At 40.3% G+C, this 16,542-nt stretch overlaps 2 protein-coding genes across 2 annotated transcripts in view; both read left to right on the forward strand.

Moving 5' to 3' along the window:
• The window catches only part of NADSYN1 (NAD synthetase 1), a 19,198-nt gene extending 6,759 nt beyond the window's left edge, over positions 1-12,439 (forward strand). The window contains exons 9-21 of the mRNA XM_040608231.1: positions 480-611; positions 1,390-1,464; positions 1,640-1,764; positions 1,987-2,035; positions 2,700-2,802; positions 3,476-3,644; positions 4,002-4,137; positions 5,608-5,714; positions 6,512-6,643; positions 7,106-7,175; positions 7,992-8,120; positions 8,845-9,021; positions 11,895-12,439. Coding sequence (XP_040464165.1) covers positions 480-611; positions 1,390-1,464; positions 1,640-1,764; positions 1,987-2,035; positions 2,700-2,802; positions 3,476-3,644; positions 4,002-4,137; positions 5,608-5,714; positions 6,512-6,643; positions 7,106-7,175; positions 7,992-8,120; positions 8,845-9,021; positions 11,895-11,948 — 1,458 coding nt within the window. The 3' untranslated portion in view covers positions 11,949-12,439. The remainder of the gene's footprint in view (positions 1-479; positions 612-1,389; positions 1,465-1,639; positions 1,765-1,986; positions 2,036-2,699; positions 2,803-3,475; positions 3,645-4,001; positions 4,138-5,607; positions 5,715-6,511; positions 6,644-7,105; positions 7,176-7,991; positions 8,121-8,844; positions 9,022-11,894) is intronic.
• Positions 12,440-15,108: 2,669 nt separating this feature from the next.
• Positions 15,109-16,542, forward strand: part of TPCN2 (two pore segment channel 2) — a 30,834-nt gene continuing 29,400 nt past the window's right edge. Inside the window, exon 1 of the mRNA XM_040609111.1 lies at positions 15,109-15,263. Coding sequence (XP_040465045.1) covers positions 15,152-15,263 — 112 coding nt within the window. The 5' untranslated portion in view covers positions 15,109-15,151. The remainder of the gene's footprint in view (positions 15,264-16,542) is intronic.

A 16,542-nucleotide genomic window follows, 5' to 3' on the forward strand; every position in this document is an offset into this window, starting at 1 on the left:
ATGTACTATGAAAAATGTTTGATTGGTACAGCTTCTTTGTCATTGTATTTTAACATGCTTTGGTTATATTTAACATTATCTGCTCTGTCCTCAGATACCAAAACACAACTTCTGTCATCATCTTCCTGCTTTTCTCAATCTTAATTTAAATTCAGCATTTCAGTTGAGAAGTGTAGCCCTCCCTATTTGGGCTAAGGGCATGACTCTTGCTAGTAACACATGACTCCTGCCTTCCGATAGTGTGAAAGGGATAGAGCTCACTTACTGCTACATTTACATGTTTCTGTCCTGTGTATCACATGCAAAATACTTTTTCATATGACAAGAGAGAGTCCCAGCCATAAATCATTCACAATGTAAAGACAGAAGAAGATTATGAGAAGGACAGGAACAGAAAAATAACATTTTGTCTTAATATTCTGTCAGGTGCTATATTCTGAAAAGCATTTTTTTTGACTGCATGTTTGTTTTCCTCATAGAATGGTGGAATATACATTTTAGCTAACCAGAAAGGCTGTGATGGTGATCGTCTGTATTACGATGGCTGTGCCATGATTGCGATGAATGGGGAAACAGTTGCACAAGGATCTCAGTTTTCACTCAATGATGTGGTAATGTATTCAACTATAGCTGCTTAGTTACTCCTGAAATTAGTATGGCTACGCTTAAGCTCAACATTTATCAGACTTTCCAGATCCTAGGTCCGTGTCTCTAGACTAAAAAAGATATATTTTTACTACACTATTAAACTATATTCAAGGTTTTTCCTAATCAGATTGTCCAGACCTGAGCTACAGTACCCTCTCCTGCTTTTGCAAGCAAGGAAGTGCTGTCACAGTGGAGGAATTTAATGAAAAAGTTTGTGTATGCGATCACTACGTTTAGAAGAGACCCTGTTAACTTATATTCCCTTATCTAAGAACAAAAGGGCCAAGATTGCAGTGTTCTAATTATGACCTGGTTTGGCAGACAAAAGATTTGATAGCTTAAGCTTTACTTCAAAAAGCCCTTTCTCAGTAGATTTGTCATCAGAGCTGTAGGTTTCCTCACATTATGCACATTGATCTTTCCCCAGTATGCCTCTTGCCTTGTCCTCTTGTCCTTTGCCACAGCTGATGTTGAACCTTTTGTTCAGCCGTCTGACAAGTGCTGTAGATTTGCTGTGGTTTATGAGTGTCCCTGTGCACTCAGCAAAGCGAATCAGTTGTTCTCGCTTTGTATTGTAAATGATTCTACTGAGTCAGAAATAACTTGGAAAGTGAGTATAAAAGTCTGTATTGAAAAGTGGCATGCATTCTGCCTCCTCAACGTTTTTCCTAGTCCAGGTCTGTCAAACATTGTTTATCTGTTTGTGTAGAATCAAATCTAATATTGAAAGCCTTTCCATAGGAGGTGCTGGTTGCTACTCTGGACTTGGAGGATGTTCGAAGTTACAGAGCAGAGATTTCATCTCGTAACTTAGCGGTAAGAATTCTTTACAGAGGTTATGTTTGTAAACCCTTGCCAAATTTGACTAGTTATTGAATTTAAAAACTATTTGCATTTTTTGATTTTCACAGTATTCTACAGATCTGATGTTGTATAGATATATGTTACATTAAAATTGATGTCTTCCCAATTCTTCTGTACTGTTGCTTAGGCAAGTAAAGTGAATCCTTATCCCAGAGTAAAAGTGAACTTTGCTCTGTCGGGTTCTGACGATGTAGCTGTACCTACTTGTATGCCAATCCAGTGGAGACATCATAGTCCTGAGGAGGAGATCAGGTAAGCACATACTGAATCTGTTGCTTGAAAGTTATTTTGAATTAGACTGCAAAACCTCAAAAAAAAAAAAAAAAAAAAAAAAAAAAAAAAAAAAAAGGGAGATAAGATTCTATTTATATTTAAGTAAAGAAAGTATCTTGTCAGAAGGCCACAGTAAATACATTGACATGCTTAGGTCTTATTCCATAACCCTCCTGGAATAAGCGTATTCTGTAATTTCAGCCTTGGTCCTGCATGTTGGCTTTGGGACTATTTAAGGCGCAGCAAACAGGTAAGAAAAACTGGTTTTGTTCTTTGCCTTGGCATACACATCATCTTCTGTGCCATAGGGACAGTACACATTGTGATGTGCTGCTGTTAATGTGAAGAGATGTTAGTCCAAGGTGTAAAGTTTTGAGTTTTTCACTTGGTAGCTCATTCAGGCTTAAAACCTGTATGCAGAATGTGACTTCAGTATGCTCTTCAGACCTTTACCCTGGGAATCATGCTTTCTTTGAAAGCAACATTCAAGGTTACTTCATAAAGGGAATTTCTTTTTCCTTGAAACACATTTTTTTCAGTAAGGAGAAATTTTAAACATCTCCAGTATGCCATTAAAATGAAGCAGAGTGACATGAACTACTAATTTAATAGTGAAATAGGTATGAAAAATTTTATCCTTTTTATGAGCTCTTCTGTCTTACTGTAGAGTGTAGACATACCGAAGGCTTTTCTAGCCAAGGGGTTTATGCTGACCACTTATTTCATTATCCAGTCGATGAGAGTTTAAGAGGGTTTGTTAGGCTTGGTTTTTTTGTTTGGTTTTGCCGAGCAGAACATAAGCAGGCTTGAACAATGCATATGTAATTCTTTTATGAGAGTATGTTTCTGAATGGTACAATATGGTTTTTTTCTAATTTTGCTATTTGGAACATCTTCCTTGCTCTATTTTCAAGGCAGGATTTCTCCTACCTCTTAGTGGTGGAATTGACAGCTCTGCTACAGCTTGCATAGTGTACTCTATGTGTCGCCAGGTTTGCCTGGCAGTCAAGAATGGAAGTAAGTAGATACACATGTCTAGCGAGCCATGCTCACTAATGGTTATGGACAGGTTAGTATTAGCTGGATGCAATAGATGCAAGAGGTTGTTAATGGTAGACTCTTGCCTAGTTGTTCTCATGGAATCCTTTGTATCTCTTCAGAAATTTCAAGAAAAATGTGTGTCCAGGTTTCAGGTTATTTGAATTGGCTTGATAGTTTTCATTTTGGGTTTAAGAATCGGGTGTGGAACACAAAACTACTTTCTGCCTAGAATATTATTCATAATCTTGGCTGGTGTAGTTTTGAGGTTTGAGTTTATCATGAGAATTTTCTCCCGTTAAATTCAGCACTACAAAGCATGGTTAGGCATGGTTCAAGCTCTTAAACTGGCTTTAAGTAGACTATATTCATTTAGGTAAGCCTTTGTACATACTGGATCATATTTTCTATGAGGTTTCTTTAAGTTTTAGAACAAAAGAGTTTAATATTTCTGCTCAATATTAGGAGCAAGATCAGTAATTCTTTTATTTGATACATAAAAATATCTTTGGGGAGTTAGATGATGGAGTCATTTGTGAGGGGCAGGGTAAAGCTAAATTGAAATACAAGAAATGTACAATATATTTGCATATCCTGGGTAGCAGGCATGCAACTTTCTTTTCTGCTCTTGTTTCTTTTGCTTTGTCCTCAGATGCAGATGTGCTGGCTGATGCGCGCAGGATTGTGAATGATGAGACCTATGTCCCTGAGGATCCTCGAGAATTTTGCAAGCGGGTCTTTACCACTTGCTATATGGCTAGTGAGAACTCCTGCCAGGATACTTGCAACAGGGCTAAACTTCTGGCTGAGCAAATAGGCAGGTACAAGTCGAGAAGTGCTGGGAAAAAACATCATGTTCTGGCAAAGACTTTCATATAAAACTTTTGGACTTTAAAATGGGAAAAAATAGGAGAGGAATAGTAGGTGTGTTAATAGGAGTATTACAGGCATTATTATTGAAGTGTATAAATGTGAGGCAAGCTTAGAAGCATTTGGTGAAGGACATGGAAATTTGGAAACAGGCTCTGGAAAGTGTATTCTTTCCTACATTTGTTCATACCAGATCTGAGCTGCTAGCAGCCTTAAAATGTCATTTGGTGTTGGTGTTACTTTTTTTAATGCAATTTTATATAGCCAGATTGTGCTAGCTGAGTCACTTCTGTTTGAATTCTTCTCAGTTATCACATCAATCTGAACATAGATGCAGCTGTGAAAGCTCTTTTGGGAATTTTCAGCATGGTGACAGGTCGAACTCCCTGTTTTTCTGTCTATGGAGGGAGCAGCAGGGAAAACACGGCACTCCAGAATGTGCAGGTATGTTTCATGTAGGCTGAATGAGGTCAGACCCATTTGTTTCTTGGATTATTTTGAAAGAATAGAAAATGATAAAGTAGCAAGGGGGCCTTTCATTTGTATTGCTGTGAAAACCTGAACTTGTGGTATGTCCACAACATGGGCTTCCAGTAAATAGTTGTCTGCAGCAGGAGTCTACAAGCCCATGTTACTCAGAATACCGAGATAATTATTGTTTGTGACTTTTATGGGATGGTCATAAAGAAATAGTACACACCTGTATTCCATCAATAGCATTGGTCTAGATGCTGTTTAGAAAAGCATCCCAGCAGCAAGGTGCCAGGTCAGGAAAATGAGTAGCAAAGTATTCTAATAGACAAGTGTGATTCCAGTAAGATTGTGGCATGTCAGGACTCAAAAATATCGCTGATAGTGTACTAGACTTTCCTCTGGTGAATGTTCACAGCCTTTAAAAGGCTCTGTGTGAGATGTCAAGCTTACCCATTCCAACTTCTTGATGTTCTCAGTTTTAGAATGTGGAAGTTATTTTTTTTTTTTTACATGAGGAGGTATTTAACCTTCAATAGGCTTATAAAATGCAGCTTAAATACACATTTCTGGTTATGCATTTTCATTGTGTCAGAACAGATTGGTGCTGTGCCTGAGTAGTGCTGGTGTACATCCTATAGAGTCACAGAAAACTTAGGTCCCTAGTGACTTCTAGTCCCTGGCTCCAGTTGTACCTTTCGTTATCTTGGTAGCTTTCTTCTTGGCCTGTTCTTAAAAGCTTCCAACCCAATAAGAAACTCTATTTTAATTCTGGCTAAATGTTGATTGTTGTGTTTGATAGTTTTTGTTATCTGAGGACTTGATCTTTCTTTCCCTGCTGTTATTGGAGAAATCCAGCTGTCTCCTCTGGAAGCAAACACTGAATCCTTGGTCAGCTTTTTGGCGATGGGATAGGCATTAGTCACAGAGAAGTGTGGCGATTTGCTTAACGCCACATGCAGTTGTGGGTAGAGCTGGAGGCTAAATCTCAGGTCTGTTTGGTATTGTTACCATCCTTAGAAAAAGTTGAGTTTTGGAGTGGGGACAAAAGCATAGAGAACTTTTTACAAATTTTATGTAAAAAAATGCCTTTAGTCTAATATTCCATAAAAGTGTGTGGTAGACAGATGGTTTATCTGCATACTTCGTGGATCCATATTAGTGCTTGTAGAAGGTAGAAAATGGCAACTACTCCCCATCCTGCAATTCAGAGTAGAATAAACTTGCTCAGTCATGTAAGTCTGTGGGAGTGGCAGGTAGTAAACCTAGCTTTCCTATGTGCGTTTGGCATCTTCTCCACAAGACCATACTTCTCACAGTAACACTTTCCCTCTCGCATTATGTTCTTTATGGGTTTATTTACAGAACTGATTAATAAAAGCAACTGGGGAGAAATTAACTGTGCTCTGTAAATTTGCTTTTTTTTATTATTTTGCTTTGCAGGCTAGAATAAGAATGGTCCTTGCCTACCTGTTTGCTCAGCTGACACTTTGGACTCGTGGGATGCCAGGGGGACTCCTAGTGCTAGGGTCAGCCAATGTGGATGAAAGGTTGGTGAAAGTTAGGAATGTAAAACCAGGTGAACTGGGAACAGGTCACTGAATTTCCTTGCAACTCTACCAAATCCCAGTGTAGATCATTACTCAGAAGAGGTAACAAGCTAAGAATATACCAATAGCCGTAGAATTAATGAAAACAGTTGAATCTGCCTGAATGGAAAATTGTGTATTTTTCAGAAGTTTAACAAAAGTATTGTCTTTGGTTCTCCAATAAAATGCTGTTCCATAGATGTTTACAGTAGAGCTCGCCTGTACAATTACGAGCTTAACCTTCCAGTCTGTTGTTTGCTGTGTTTTCAATTACTGTATTGGGAATGAAGTTGTGAAATTTGAGTTGAAAAACAGGTTTTAAAAATCCAGAGTACTGTTATTAGAGCCAACTATTTGAAGATTAAAGCAATCCCCATAAGATTATGGGATTAATCTCTCAAGCTGTGAAAGTAGCGTGTGCTGATTCTGTGGAGTGTTTGGGCATTTGTTTTTTTAATCGGTCAGGACAATATTTTAATTGTTTTGCATCAGATGTGTTACCTTAACATGGGCAGTTCTGCAGTGCTTCATAATTTCTTAAAAAACAGTCTTCCTTCTCCTGGCAAATTCATGGCTTTAGGGTAGCCCCATTGCAGCTGAATATGTTTGTCCCTTGTGTATAAATATATTAACAATATGCAGTCTGTTTCTTCATGTCTTTATACCACAGATATATTGTCTATAGTATAAAGGATTATATATTATACTAATGTTACATTATTCTTTACTGTTACTGTATAAAATTCTCTCTTGCTTAGTCTCCGAGGTTACTTGACAAAATATGATTGCTCAAGTGCTGATATCAATCCCATTGGCGGAATCAGCAAGACTGATTTGAGGAACTTCATACAATATTGTATTGAAAATTTTCAGCTCACTGCCCTCAGAAGGTGAGTAGTGAAGCAGTAGTATTTGGTGACTGTATTTGTATGCAGCATATTGTAGACTTCATAGTTTGGGTTTCTCAGCTAACAGAGCTGAGCTGCAGTAATATTGCAAATGTTAATAAAGAAAAGTGTTCTGCACATCCCTCTGTTTTTAAATGATTGTGTAGGCTTACGCAATGTAAATTGCTGGGTGCTGAAAATGCTGCCAGTCTGAGAAGTTACTGCATACAAATGTTTGTGGTGTTAATTCCACTGAAGGAACTGTTTGAACTGGATGCTTTATTTTTTTTGTTATAAAGTGTCGCTTTTTAAACCTGGAACAAGTTGAAAGTATGATTTCTTTAGAGTTTTTTAGCCCTTTAGAGTTTTGAATAAAGCACTTAATTTTTATCATACCAGACTGTTGACTAGTACTCATGAGGCTGGATAGAATTAATGTTTTGGTTTTTTTTTTTTTTTTTACAGTATCATGTCAGCTCCACCCACTGCGGAGTTAGAGCCTCTGGTGGATGGACAAGTGACTCAAACTGATGAGGTAATGGGCAGTGACTTTAAAATGCTCTGGTAAGCTTTATCCCAAAGTTTGGTTTCTGTCCAGTAACTACTGTTTGCTCTTGTATATATCCATGCTTGCTGACAAGCATGTTATACATGGTCTTAAAGCCGCTAACAAGGCACTAGTATCCCACACCAGCCTTATCCATGTTGAAAACAGTTTCCAAAACACCAGATTAACTTCTTTTGAATTATTTTATGTTTTGAGCACTTAGAAGGATGGTGTTCTGAAATTCCCTTTGTTTTTTAAAGTTTCTTATTTCTTAATATCAAAAGGAGGTCAGTCAGGGCCTTACTGCTATTGAAATGACTGGTGGCAAAGCCCTTCCTCTTGTCCCTGTGCCTGTCTCTTTGCTAGCCACCTGGATAAGAGAGGACTGGTAAGCCTAAACCTCTAAGGGCTGTTGGATGTTTAACTGTAGGGTGTTGTAAAACTCTTTATGATAAAGCAAAGGGTTGCTGAACTAGAATTAATGTTTGTTGGGGTTTTTTTCATTTGGCCTTACCTTACTGATACACACTACATTTAAGGGAAAGTGAACAAGTATTTCTCAGGAAAGAAATGTTTTCACTGGCCAAATCAAATACATTCATAGAAGAATTTCAAATCTCATTTCAGAGAGATTAAATTCCCCCCCGCCCCCTACTCATAATTACTCTCTGTCTTTTTTATCATTGGCAATTTAATTTTGGTGTTTCTTTGATTAAACTGGGTTATTGTAATTGCTCCATGAAACCAGTAATTAAAATTTGTGTAGTTAATATTTTCAGTGACTTTCCGTGTGTTTGATTTCAGGCAGATATGGGGATGACATATGCAGAGCTCTCAGTCTATGGCAAATTAAGAAAAATTGCAAAGGCTGGACCATACAGTATGTTCTGTAAGCTGATTAATATGTGGAAGGAAATCTGTTCTCCAAGAGAGGTATTATACAAAAAAAAAATCAAATCATGTAATGTCTTCACCAAAATAGAGTATGTCTGAAGAAAAGTTGAGTAGAGTTCCCTTTAACTGAAGGGGACAGTGAATTATTCTGTGTTTAGAGATTATTCTACAACTGTAGCAGAATATGCTGGAAAAACTGGTATGCATCTCTAAAATTAAAGGAGCTTGTTGTCTGTGTTGCAAACTGTTAGAACAGTAATTGGGTAATTTGAAAACAATTACTTGAGAACTATACCTTCAGGGGAAAATTATTCTCTGAAATATACATGGCTAACTACTCTTGAAGCCTTTGGTTATGTATTCTGAGACAGAAAATGGCTCTTGCTTTGAAAGAATATGTATGCTGAAGAGGTATCAGCTTTGCTGTTACGCAGTTCTTGCCTTCTTGCAGAAGAAGTGCGTAAAGGAAAAAATTCAGATTGTTACCTGAATTGCAGAGGCCAGTGCTTACTGTTAGATTTCTTACAAGGCACTTCTTCACTAGTAAATAATAGAGACTGAGGTAGTGTCTGAAAATGGTCTTAAATGCCTCCCACAAGTGGGGTCATCCATGGTGATTCATACTAGTAGTGGTCGATACTTTCTATAAATGTTAATGTGGATGTGTAAAGCTAGAACACAGTCTCCAAAATACTGTTCTCCTCTAAATTTTTAAATACTAAGGAACTTCATCTGATTAAAAGCTATATTCTTTGTACACCAGGTGGCATCAAAGGTTAAGCATTTCTTCAGGATGTATTCTGTTAACAGACATAAAATGACCACTCTGACTCCTTCCTACCACGCTGAAAACTACAGTCCAGATGACAACCGATTTGACCTCAGGCCTTTCCTTTATAATACTACATGGTCCTGGCAATTCAGGTGCATAGATGAACAGGTAAATGTCCTCTACTTCATGATTGGTTTTATATTTAGAGTCCTTGCAATGGGACTCTAGTTCCAGTGAGTCTCCAGCAGAAGACAGATTACCATATAGGATGATAATTATTACAGAAATAACTTGTGATCATTTTTTTCACATAACTGTGAGGCTAAGAGTTCTCAGGTTTCAGTGTAGGCTAGCTTGGGTTTTTTTTCATTGTTAAATACAACTTGTCATATTGTTGTGAAAGTAAGAAAAAAAACAAAATAGAAAATATATGTACTGAAGCCAGAAACTAATAAGTATACCCATATTCATGAAGTCTTGTGCTAATGCGGAGAACGAGCTTACGTGTTTCGGTTTCATTTCAGGACTTGTCTGAAGGGATCTGTTTAATTGCAGGATTAAGGCTTGACCTACATCTGCGTGGGAAAAGCCAGTAAGCGGCAGCAGTTCATTGTGAATGCTTCTCCCACCTACATCTGCAACAGATCCTTTTTTGAACCTCAAGTCAGTTGACTCACAAATATGTGTTTGCTCAAATTCAGCAACATTAATGGTACAGTGCTTATTTTGAGCACTGTGAGGTGTGGAGGGGCTCAAGCAACTATTGGAACCATGCTTAACATTTTGTAGTTTTTAGTCACACCTTTTGACGTTATTTTAATGCATTTTTTTTATGATATTAAGTGCTGGGCTTAAGAATTTTAGCACCTTGAAGTTTTCTGTGCCAGAGACTTTACACCTCAGTTGCTTTTAAGAATATGTTTATATATGTAATAAAATATTAATTCCCTCGTCTCAGAAATGCCAGACATGCTGTAATAGTGTTTTACTACCTTGAAACTTAGGATAAAAGCTACCACGTGCAGTGCTTTTTTGTAGGTCTGCATGGTGGGGTTTTTTCCATCATTTTGGACTTTTTCCCTCTGAAGTCCAGGACAAAAGTTCTTTTGGCTTCAGTGTTGGTTAAAATATTTTTGTAGGGTCTGGACCAAAATGTAATTATTTTATGCTTACAGTAAATGCGATTAAGATCTTCTAATGATCCAGGATATTGTTGTACTCTTTAAGTAGATTTGTTTGTAACGGCAGTTGTGCTATACAAGGGTACTAGCCATTGCAATTTACTTTGGAAAGCTGGGAGTCGACTTTGGGGAAGAATCTTTTATGTAGGCAACAATAACCTGAACTGATTAAGTTCAGCAGTAACCTGAACTGATAACCTATTGTTATGGATAGCTTTTTGCAGGACTGGAAAATAATGACTTGCAAGTAGAGGCTGCCCTATTCAAGAAAGGGAGTACTGTAAGGGTTTCCGTGTACTGTGCGTGTTCAGCACAATTGTAATTCTGAAGACAATCACTCTCTAGGACAACGTCTCACTGATAATTATGCTCCTGGGACTTAAGTGGCACTTAAGGTTTTTCTGGCATAGGAACAGGACTGTGAAAATAAGGCATAAACTCTAAATGACATAAACCCCACCTTTAGTTAGGTAATGCCAGGTTTTCCTGTAGGAGAGTCATGTTACAGCCTGAGCTCGTTTCTGAAGGGAAATGGTTTGAAGTGCTAATGGTGGAGAAATCTGTTGGATTTGTGGAAAGGACTTTTCTACTTCAGATGTTTGTAGTGTAGTCAAGCCAATGTAGTTATCCGCTGTTTTAAGTGCAAAACTCCCTCTGTATGTGCTGCAGAAGGAACAGGAGTAAGAGGAAGTTGAGATCATAGTGCTTGCTGGGAATTGCTGGATTTGTCCTTGGAGTCTTAATGTCATTTGGCTCTAGCTGAAGGTTCCACCTGGGAGATAAAATTTCTAGTGGTTTAGAGCAACCTAGGAACTCCAGTAGCACTGTCTAGCTTCTGCCTCTGAGTTAAGGATGTGTGGTCAAAGTATGTGTGTTAAGGTAAAGGGTGTGTGGTCAGAGCATGTGTTTCAACCGTTTCTAGGTGCCAAAATGTTCATTGGGATTTTAATAGCTGGCATAATTTGAAGGAACTGTGACACAGCTCAGAAGAAAGCTGACACACCTATCCGCAAGGATTAGGTATCTGCAGTCTGTCCTCTGCTTTGTCCAGTGCTTACTGGTCATACCACAAGATCAGCTGCATTTGGTCAAACCAAAAGATTTATCAACCTGAGTATCATTGTGTGTCTCTTGTGAACAGTAGCAGATGCTGAAGAAAGAACACAAGAACAGGGAATTTATAATAAGACCTTCCCTATATATCCCCATAGATTTGAGGCATGTAGAACTGAATTTTCTAGAGTTAGAGATAACGTGCAGAACATTGTGTTTAGTTTGTGCTTTTGGGTCTACCCTCCCAAGAGTTTGTAGAATCTTAATAACAGCTTAGCTTAATATAAGGTAATTGCTTTTCTTACATTTTAAGAACAGTGAAGGTCGTTTTCATGAAATTGTGTATATGTGCATGAAAAGCATTTCTTTCCTGTGTTCATTTTAATTATTCTAGGTTCTCAGTTACGGGCAGGGTTCCAAGTTACAGCCTGATCTGATCTGATCTGACAGCTGGCACTGAAAGGGGCAGTCTTGCCTCCCTGTCTCTCCTGGCTTCTGAGATGGCTTTGGTGCTTCTCTCACTCCTTGGTCAGCCAACTGAAGTCACCAAACTGACAAAAAACTAGGAAGTGATGGGAGCATGGAGCTGGGGGGAGGTTAAAGGGGGTAGGTGGGAAGAAAGTTTGACCTTCTCTTTTGACTGCAACTAACACCTTGTTTGGCTCAGTTGTCCCCTAGAGCATATCGTGCAGCCAGCTGCTGGTAAATCCGGGCTCTATACTGTTTTGCGATGGAAGTCTGAGAAGGTGGGAGACTTTAAATACAAATTAATTTTTACTACTGAATCACTTTCCTTTTAACTTCCAGGTGTCTAAGCTAGAAGAAAAGGAAGGAATTTCTCTAGTCGAAGACGTGGACTGATTTGCTATCTTGTTTAACTGTGGTAATTAATTTGCTCAACCAAATGTTCGAAACTGGAGTATACTGTGATGAAGAGCAGAGGTGACCGAAACAATTGTTGAGATGACCAGTGTAACGGTAGTTGTCATCAAGTCCTGGGTTTTTTTGTTTTGCTTGATGTTTCTTATTTGCCTATTTTTTTTAATTGGCTCCCTGTTTTGTTCCAAATATACTTAAACCATAGTTTGGCTAAGGAATAATTTCTTAAGTCTTTTCTTCAACTACTTGAGTTAGTTGCCTTTAGTTGAAAATATTTGGATAAGCCCATAAATCATAAATAAATGCAGGTAGTCTTTTGTGAAAGTGAATACACATATTAAGTTTGGTTCTAATAATTGGGATATGAATTTTGAGTAACACTCAGCTGAAAGTATAAGATTTTAACAGTTCTGGCATGTGCTGTTGAGGGAAAAACTCGTTTTATTTGGCAATAAACTTGTGATTCTATAATACTAATTGACTCAGTCCTTATTTTACGTGTTTTTTTATTTTTCTAGCATTGGCTATGTAGACTGGTCCAGTGTTTTGAATGGCCACATAAGGTCTAATTCAGCAAGATATTGGAAGCATGTCTAACTTGAAGCAGATAGGTAATCTCCTTGTTAGCGGGATTCAAATTAGAGTTCAGCTTCTTGTTTTATGTCTGCTTGCTGTGTAACTTGTGACAATTAAGTTTAAAATCTCTTTCTTAGTTTTCTCAGAGAGGAGTAATACGTACTTCATCAGGATATTTAATTGTTATTGCTTTCCAAGATCCTCATCTGTATTTTAAGGGTTCTGAATAAAGTTGGCATGGTGTCTTTTCCCTCCTGGCATTTTTGATGTATAAAGGGAACTTGGTGTACCTGAAATAAGAAATGTCTTCTGGTGCATGGTGTCTTGAATAGAGAGGACACACGTTTGGTATCCATGCCATTGTTGTCATTACTCTGTGCTCTTCTGCTACCTGTCCATGAGCTGTGATCTGTTACTACTGACCATGAGCAGCTGGACTTGCCCACATGATCCCTTTACTGTTGGAATCAGTCTTGCTGGGTGTAAAACTTCTGGAAATGGTGTGAATATTGCAGAATGAAGTATAAAGCCTTTGAGTTTGTGTTACCCACCTTTCACCTACTGTTTTCAGAAAGTTATTTTAACTTCATGACTTTGCTGATCTTAAATTTGTCCAGTGCTTGGAGCAGTAAGAGAAGGTATAAAGATAGGCTTGTTCCTTCACTTGAGTCCCTTTTCTGCTTGTTCGTTTAATGTTTGGCTATTTCTGTTGGTTTTATTTGTTTGGTTTGGTTTGGTTTTTTTAATTTGATTTGAAAGGTGGGCTTTTAATAGGGGAAACTAGAAATGCATTTCTGAGGTTCTGGGGGGCAAACAATGCTGGAACTGTGACAGTAGGGGAGCTTAGACCAAGCGAGACTTTTGTTAAAATGGTTGTAAATTGTGCTAATGGAAAATGCTCAAGGGCATGTTCTCCACATTTTTCCGCAAACCAGAAAGGCAAAGTTGATAAGTTGATTTACTTGGTGTTAAAGATGCTGCATTGTTCTTGGTGGGTTTATTATATGTTATTCATTTAAATACATAGCTAACTTACCTTAGTGGATGTTGCTGGTACTAAGAATATATATGTTTGTCTGACGGACAACCCCAGGTGAGATTTGCCTTCCTGCACAATCAGTTGGGCCCTTCCACTTCCCCTTCCAGCCAGTGAGAGCAGATGAATTTTGAACAGAAGTTCAGAAATCTGTTGTATACTTGAAAGCTGCTTATTTGTGTTTTTCTTCCAGAAGTTACTGATTCTCCTTCCTGACAATCACAGAAGAGGAAAGAAGGAAACATTTGCTTTCATTTAAATAAAAAATAATACCAAAAATTATACAATGTTTATATGTGCATTCTGTTACTGTGGTTACCCTGAATATTTCAGATACTTAGTGAAAGGACACTTGTGTTCCTCAGCAGCAGCACTTGCAGCGTGTGTGCAAACTGCATTTTATTTCTCATCAGCTAGTGCTGAATACAGATTGCATCAGCCCACCCTACTTTCCTTTTACTATCCTGAAATTTTCCCTGTACGTGTTCTGTCTGATACCTCTACTTAAACTTCTATCAACAGAAACTCCAAGTTTATCCGTGCTTTGTTGTCTACTGAGAATGGGAAAGAACTGTAACCTGTAGTTGCTGACATTCACTTTTTACTAGTGATGACTGTTACCCTAATGTCACAGAGTTTTCCTTTTTATCTCCCCAAAAAGGCTCGTTCTTACCCTAACTTATTTAGAAATCAGCATAAAGCTCTAATTTTTAATTTTTACCCATCAGTTGTGCAACTGAAAGCAAAAACTACCCCACTGCTCATTAAAAAGTATAGGATGGACTTATATTACGGCTCTGTTTGGAGTATTGAATTGATGCGCTTTCGTGTTTATCCTTATGCTGCCGTTGCTCCCAGTACCTGGGAGGAAAGTGTGTGTAGCTCCAAAATATGCCGACATCTACTCTTTAGAGCAGCTTTATGAAATTCAACAGTGCAAGTGTGTGTGAGAGGACCGTGGGGAAAGGGGGAGAGTAGCAGAAGGGAAGAAGCGTGTCCTAGCAGCCGAAGTAGCCTAAGCTACATTCATACTTGCTTCTGCGATGCCTAGGTGACAAAATAAAAATTAAATACTTTCTGCGACTAGGGATGTAGATGATTACCGAAGCATGTGAATGTAATGTTCTCCTTAGAGTTATTCTCTCCGTGAATCCTACCCCCAGGCCCGTGCGGTCTCAGTGTTCCGCGGCTCCCCGAGGCAGCCACTGACTAGAGGTACTGAGTTTACATCTGCCGTGAGGTAAAAAAGCTGCAACTTTTGTGCAATTTTTTTTTTTTTTTAATCTTTAACGACTCCTGGGATCTGCTCTCGTTAATTCCGGTGAAGAACCCCCACTTCTTTCGAGGGAGACCCCTGAGGCGGAGGGCGGGCCCGACCTGCGGCGGCAGCCCCGGGGCGGCGGGAGGAGCCGCGCTCCCGCCCTGCCCCGGCAGCGGTCACGTGCAGCGGGCGGGGCCGCCGGGCGGGCGCAGCCCTCCCGTCCCGCCCCCGCTCCCGTCCCGCCCCCGCTCCTGTCCCATCCCCTCGCACCCCGGCGGCGGCGGCACGGCGGGAGCTCGCTGCTTGCTGCCGATGGAAGTGGGTGCCGGCGCTGAGGCGGAGCCGCTGTTGCCCCCGCGCAGCTGGCGAGCCGGCCGGGGGCTGCGGCGGGCCGGTGGCGGTGCCCGCTCCGCCGCGGAGGGCGGTGAGTGCGGTGGGGCGGGCGGGGGCGGCGTGCCCGGGGCCCGGCACCGCGGGCCGGGCGGGCGGCGCTGAGGTGGCCGGTGCCTGAGGCGGTGAGGAGGCCGGCGCGCCTCTTGTCTTTCTCCCCGCGCTGCCGCTCTCCGGGCAGCGGGCGGGCCGGGCCATGGAGGAGCGAAGCCCCCGGCCTGCGGCGGGGCCGAGTCTCGGCAGGGGTCGCCGCCCCGTCGGTTTTCGGCGGCAGTTCCGCCTGGGCCGGCGCTGAGGGATCCGCCGCGGCCGCCCGGGCTGGCTGCGCCGCTATCGCAGACCTTAGGTACAAGCTTTGCCCTGCTGCAGCGTGAGACTTGATCATGTCCCCCAATTATTTATTTATTTTTTTAACGTGCTGGCAAGTTTTTTTTCTGTAACTTGGCGAACGTCAGAGGTCTGGCTTCTCAATTTCCCCAGGAAAAGCTCCTTTGGAGACCTCAAGTTCTCTGTTTCCAGGGTATCATCACTGAAGTGAACCTTCTCTTTTTGTTGCCTGTTTACTCGGTGCCCGAAGCGCAGGGGGCCGTGAGGGGTCCTGCACCCCCAAACCGAGCAGCGCTTCCATCCTCACTTGTGACTAAGTGTCACTTGCTGTGACTAAGAGTTGCAGAATACATTGTGTGTCTGTGGTAGCGTGTATGGAGAATGTGTAGTTGGTTTGGTTCTTTTTTTTAAAAAAACTGGAATTGTTAAATATTTCTTGCTAACTTCCCTGTTTTAGTTTTGTATTACCAACAGTTGATTAGATATCGCCCTTTCAAAATCTTTGGGATCAGCACTAGGCTGGCTTGTGCTCCAAGAACCTAAGGCTTTCGCTTGTCCCTGTTTATCCTTTTAACTGATACTGTACCTTTAAACAACTTTATTTTTATATCGCTGTTGTGTCCTGTCTTGAAAAAAGATAAGATCTTTGTGGCTTGGGCATAGCTTATCTCCTGTTTACGCTCAGCCTCTTTTGCGTAGTGGTTCATGTAAGACTTAGTAAGTATAAAACTGTGTTGTTGCTTATGCTCAGATAAATGGTGACATTTAAAAGCTGTTTGTGGTCTTTGTAGAAAATAAATGCCGCTGAATCATGTCGGATGTAAAATCATCCGGGACTTGGATCAGTGGCGTTTCTGGCACTGCTTGGCATCTGGAGAATGTGCTAGCAGTGGGACTGACTCTTTCTCGCTGTATCTGGTGCTGAGATCACTGTCTTCTGTGAGGAGGCAGTATGAAGTGCTGCTTGGGACACTTCCCCTCTGAGG

The sequence above is a fragment of the Falco naumanni genome, chromosome 10, assembly GCF_017639655.2.
Source record: "Falco naumanni isolate bFalNau1 chromosome 10, bFalNau1.pat, whole genome shotgun sequence".
Lineage (NCBI taxonomy): Eukaryota > Metazoa > Chordata > Aves > Falconiformes > Falconidae > Falco > Falco naumanni.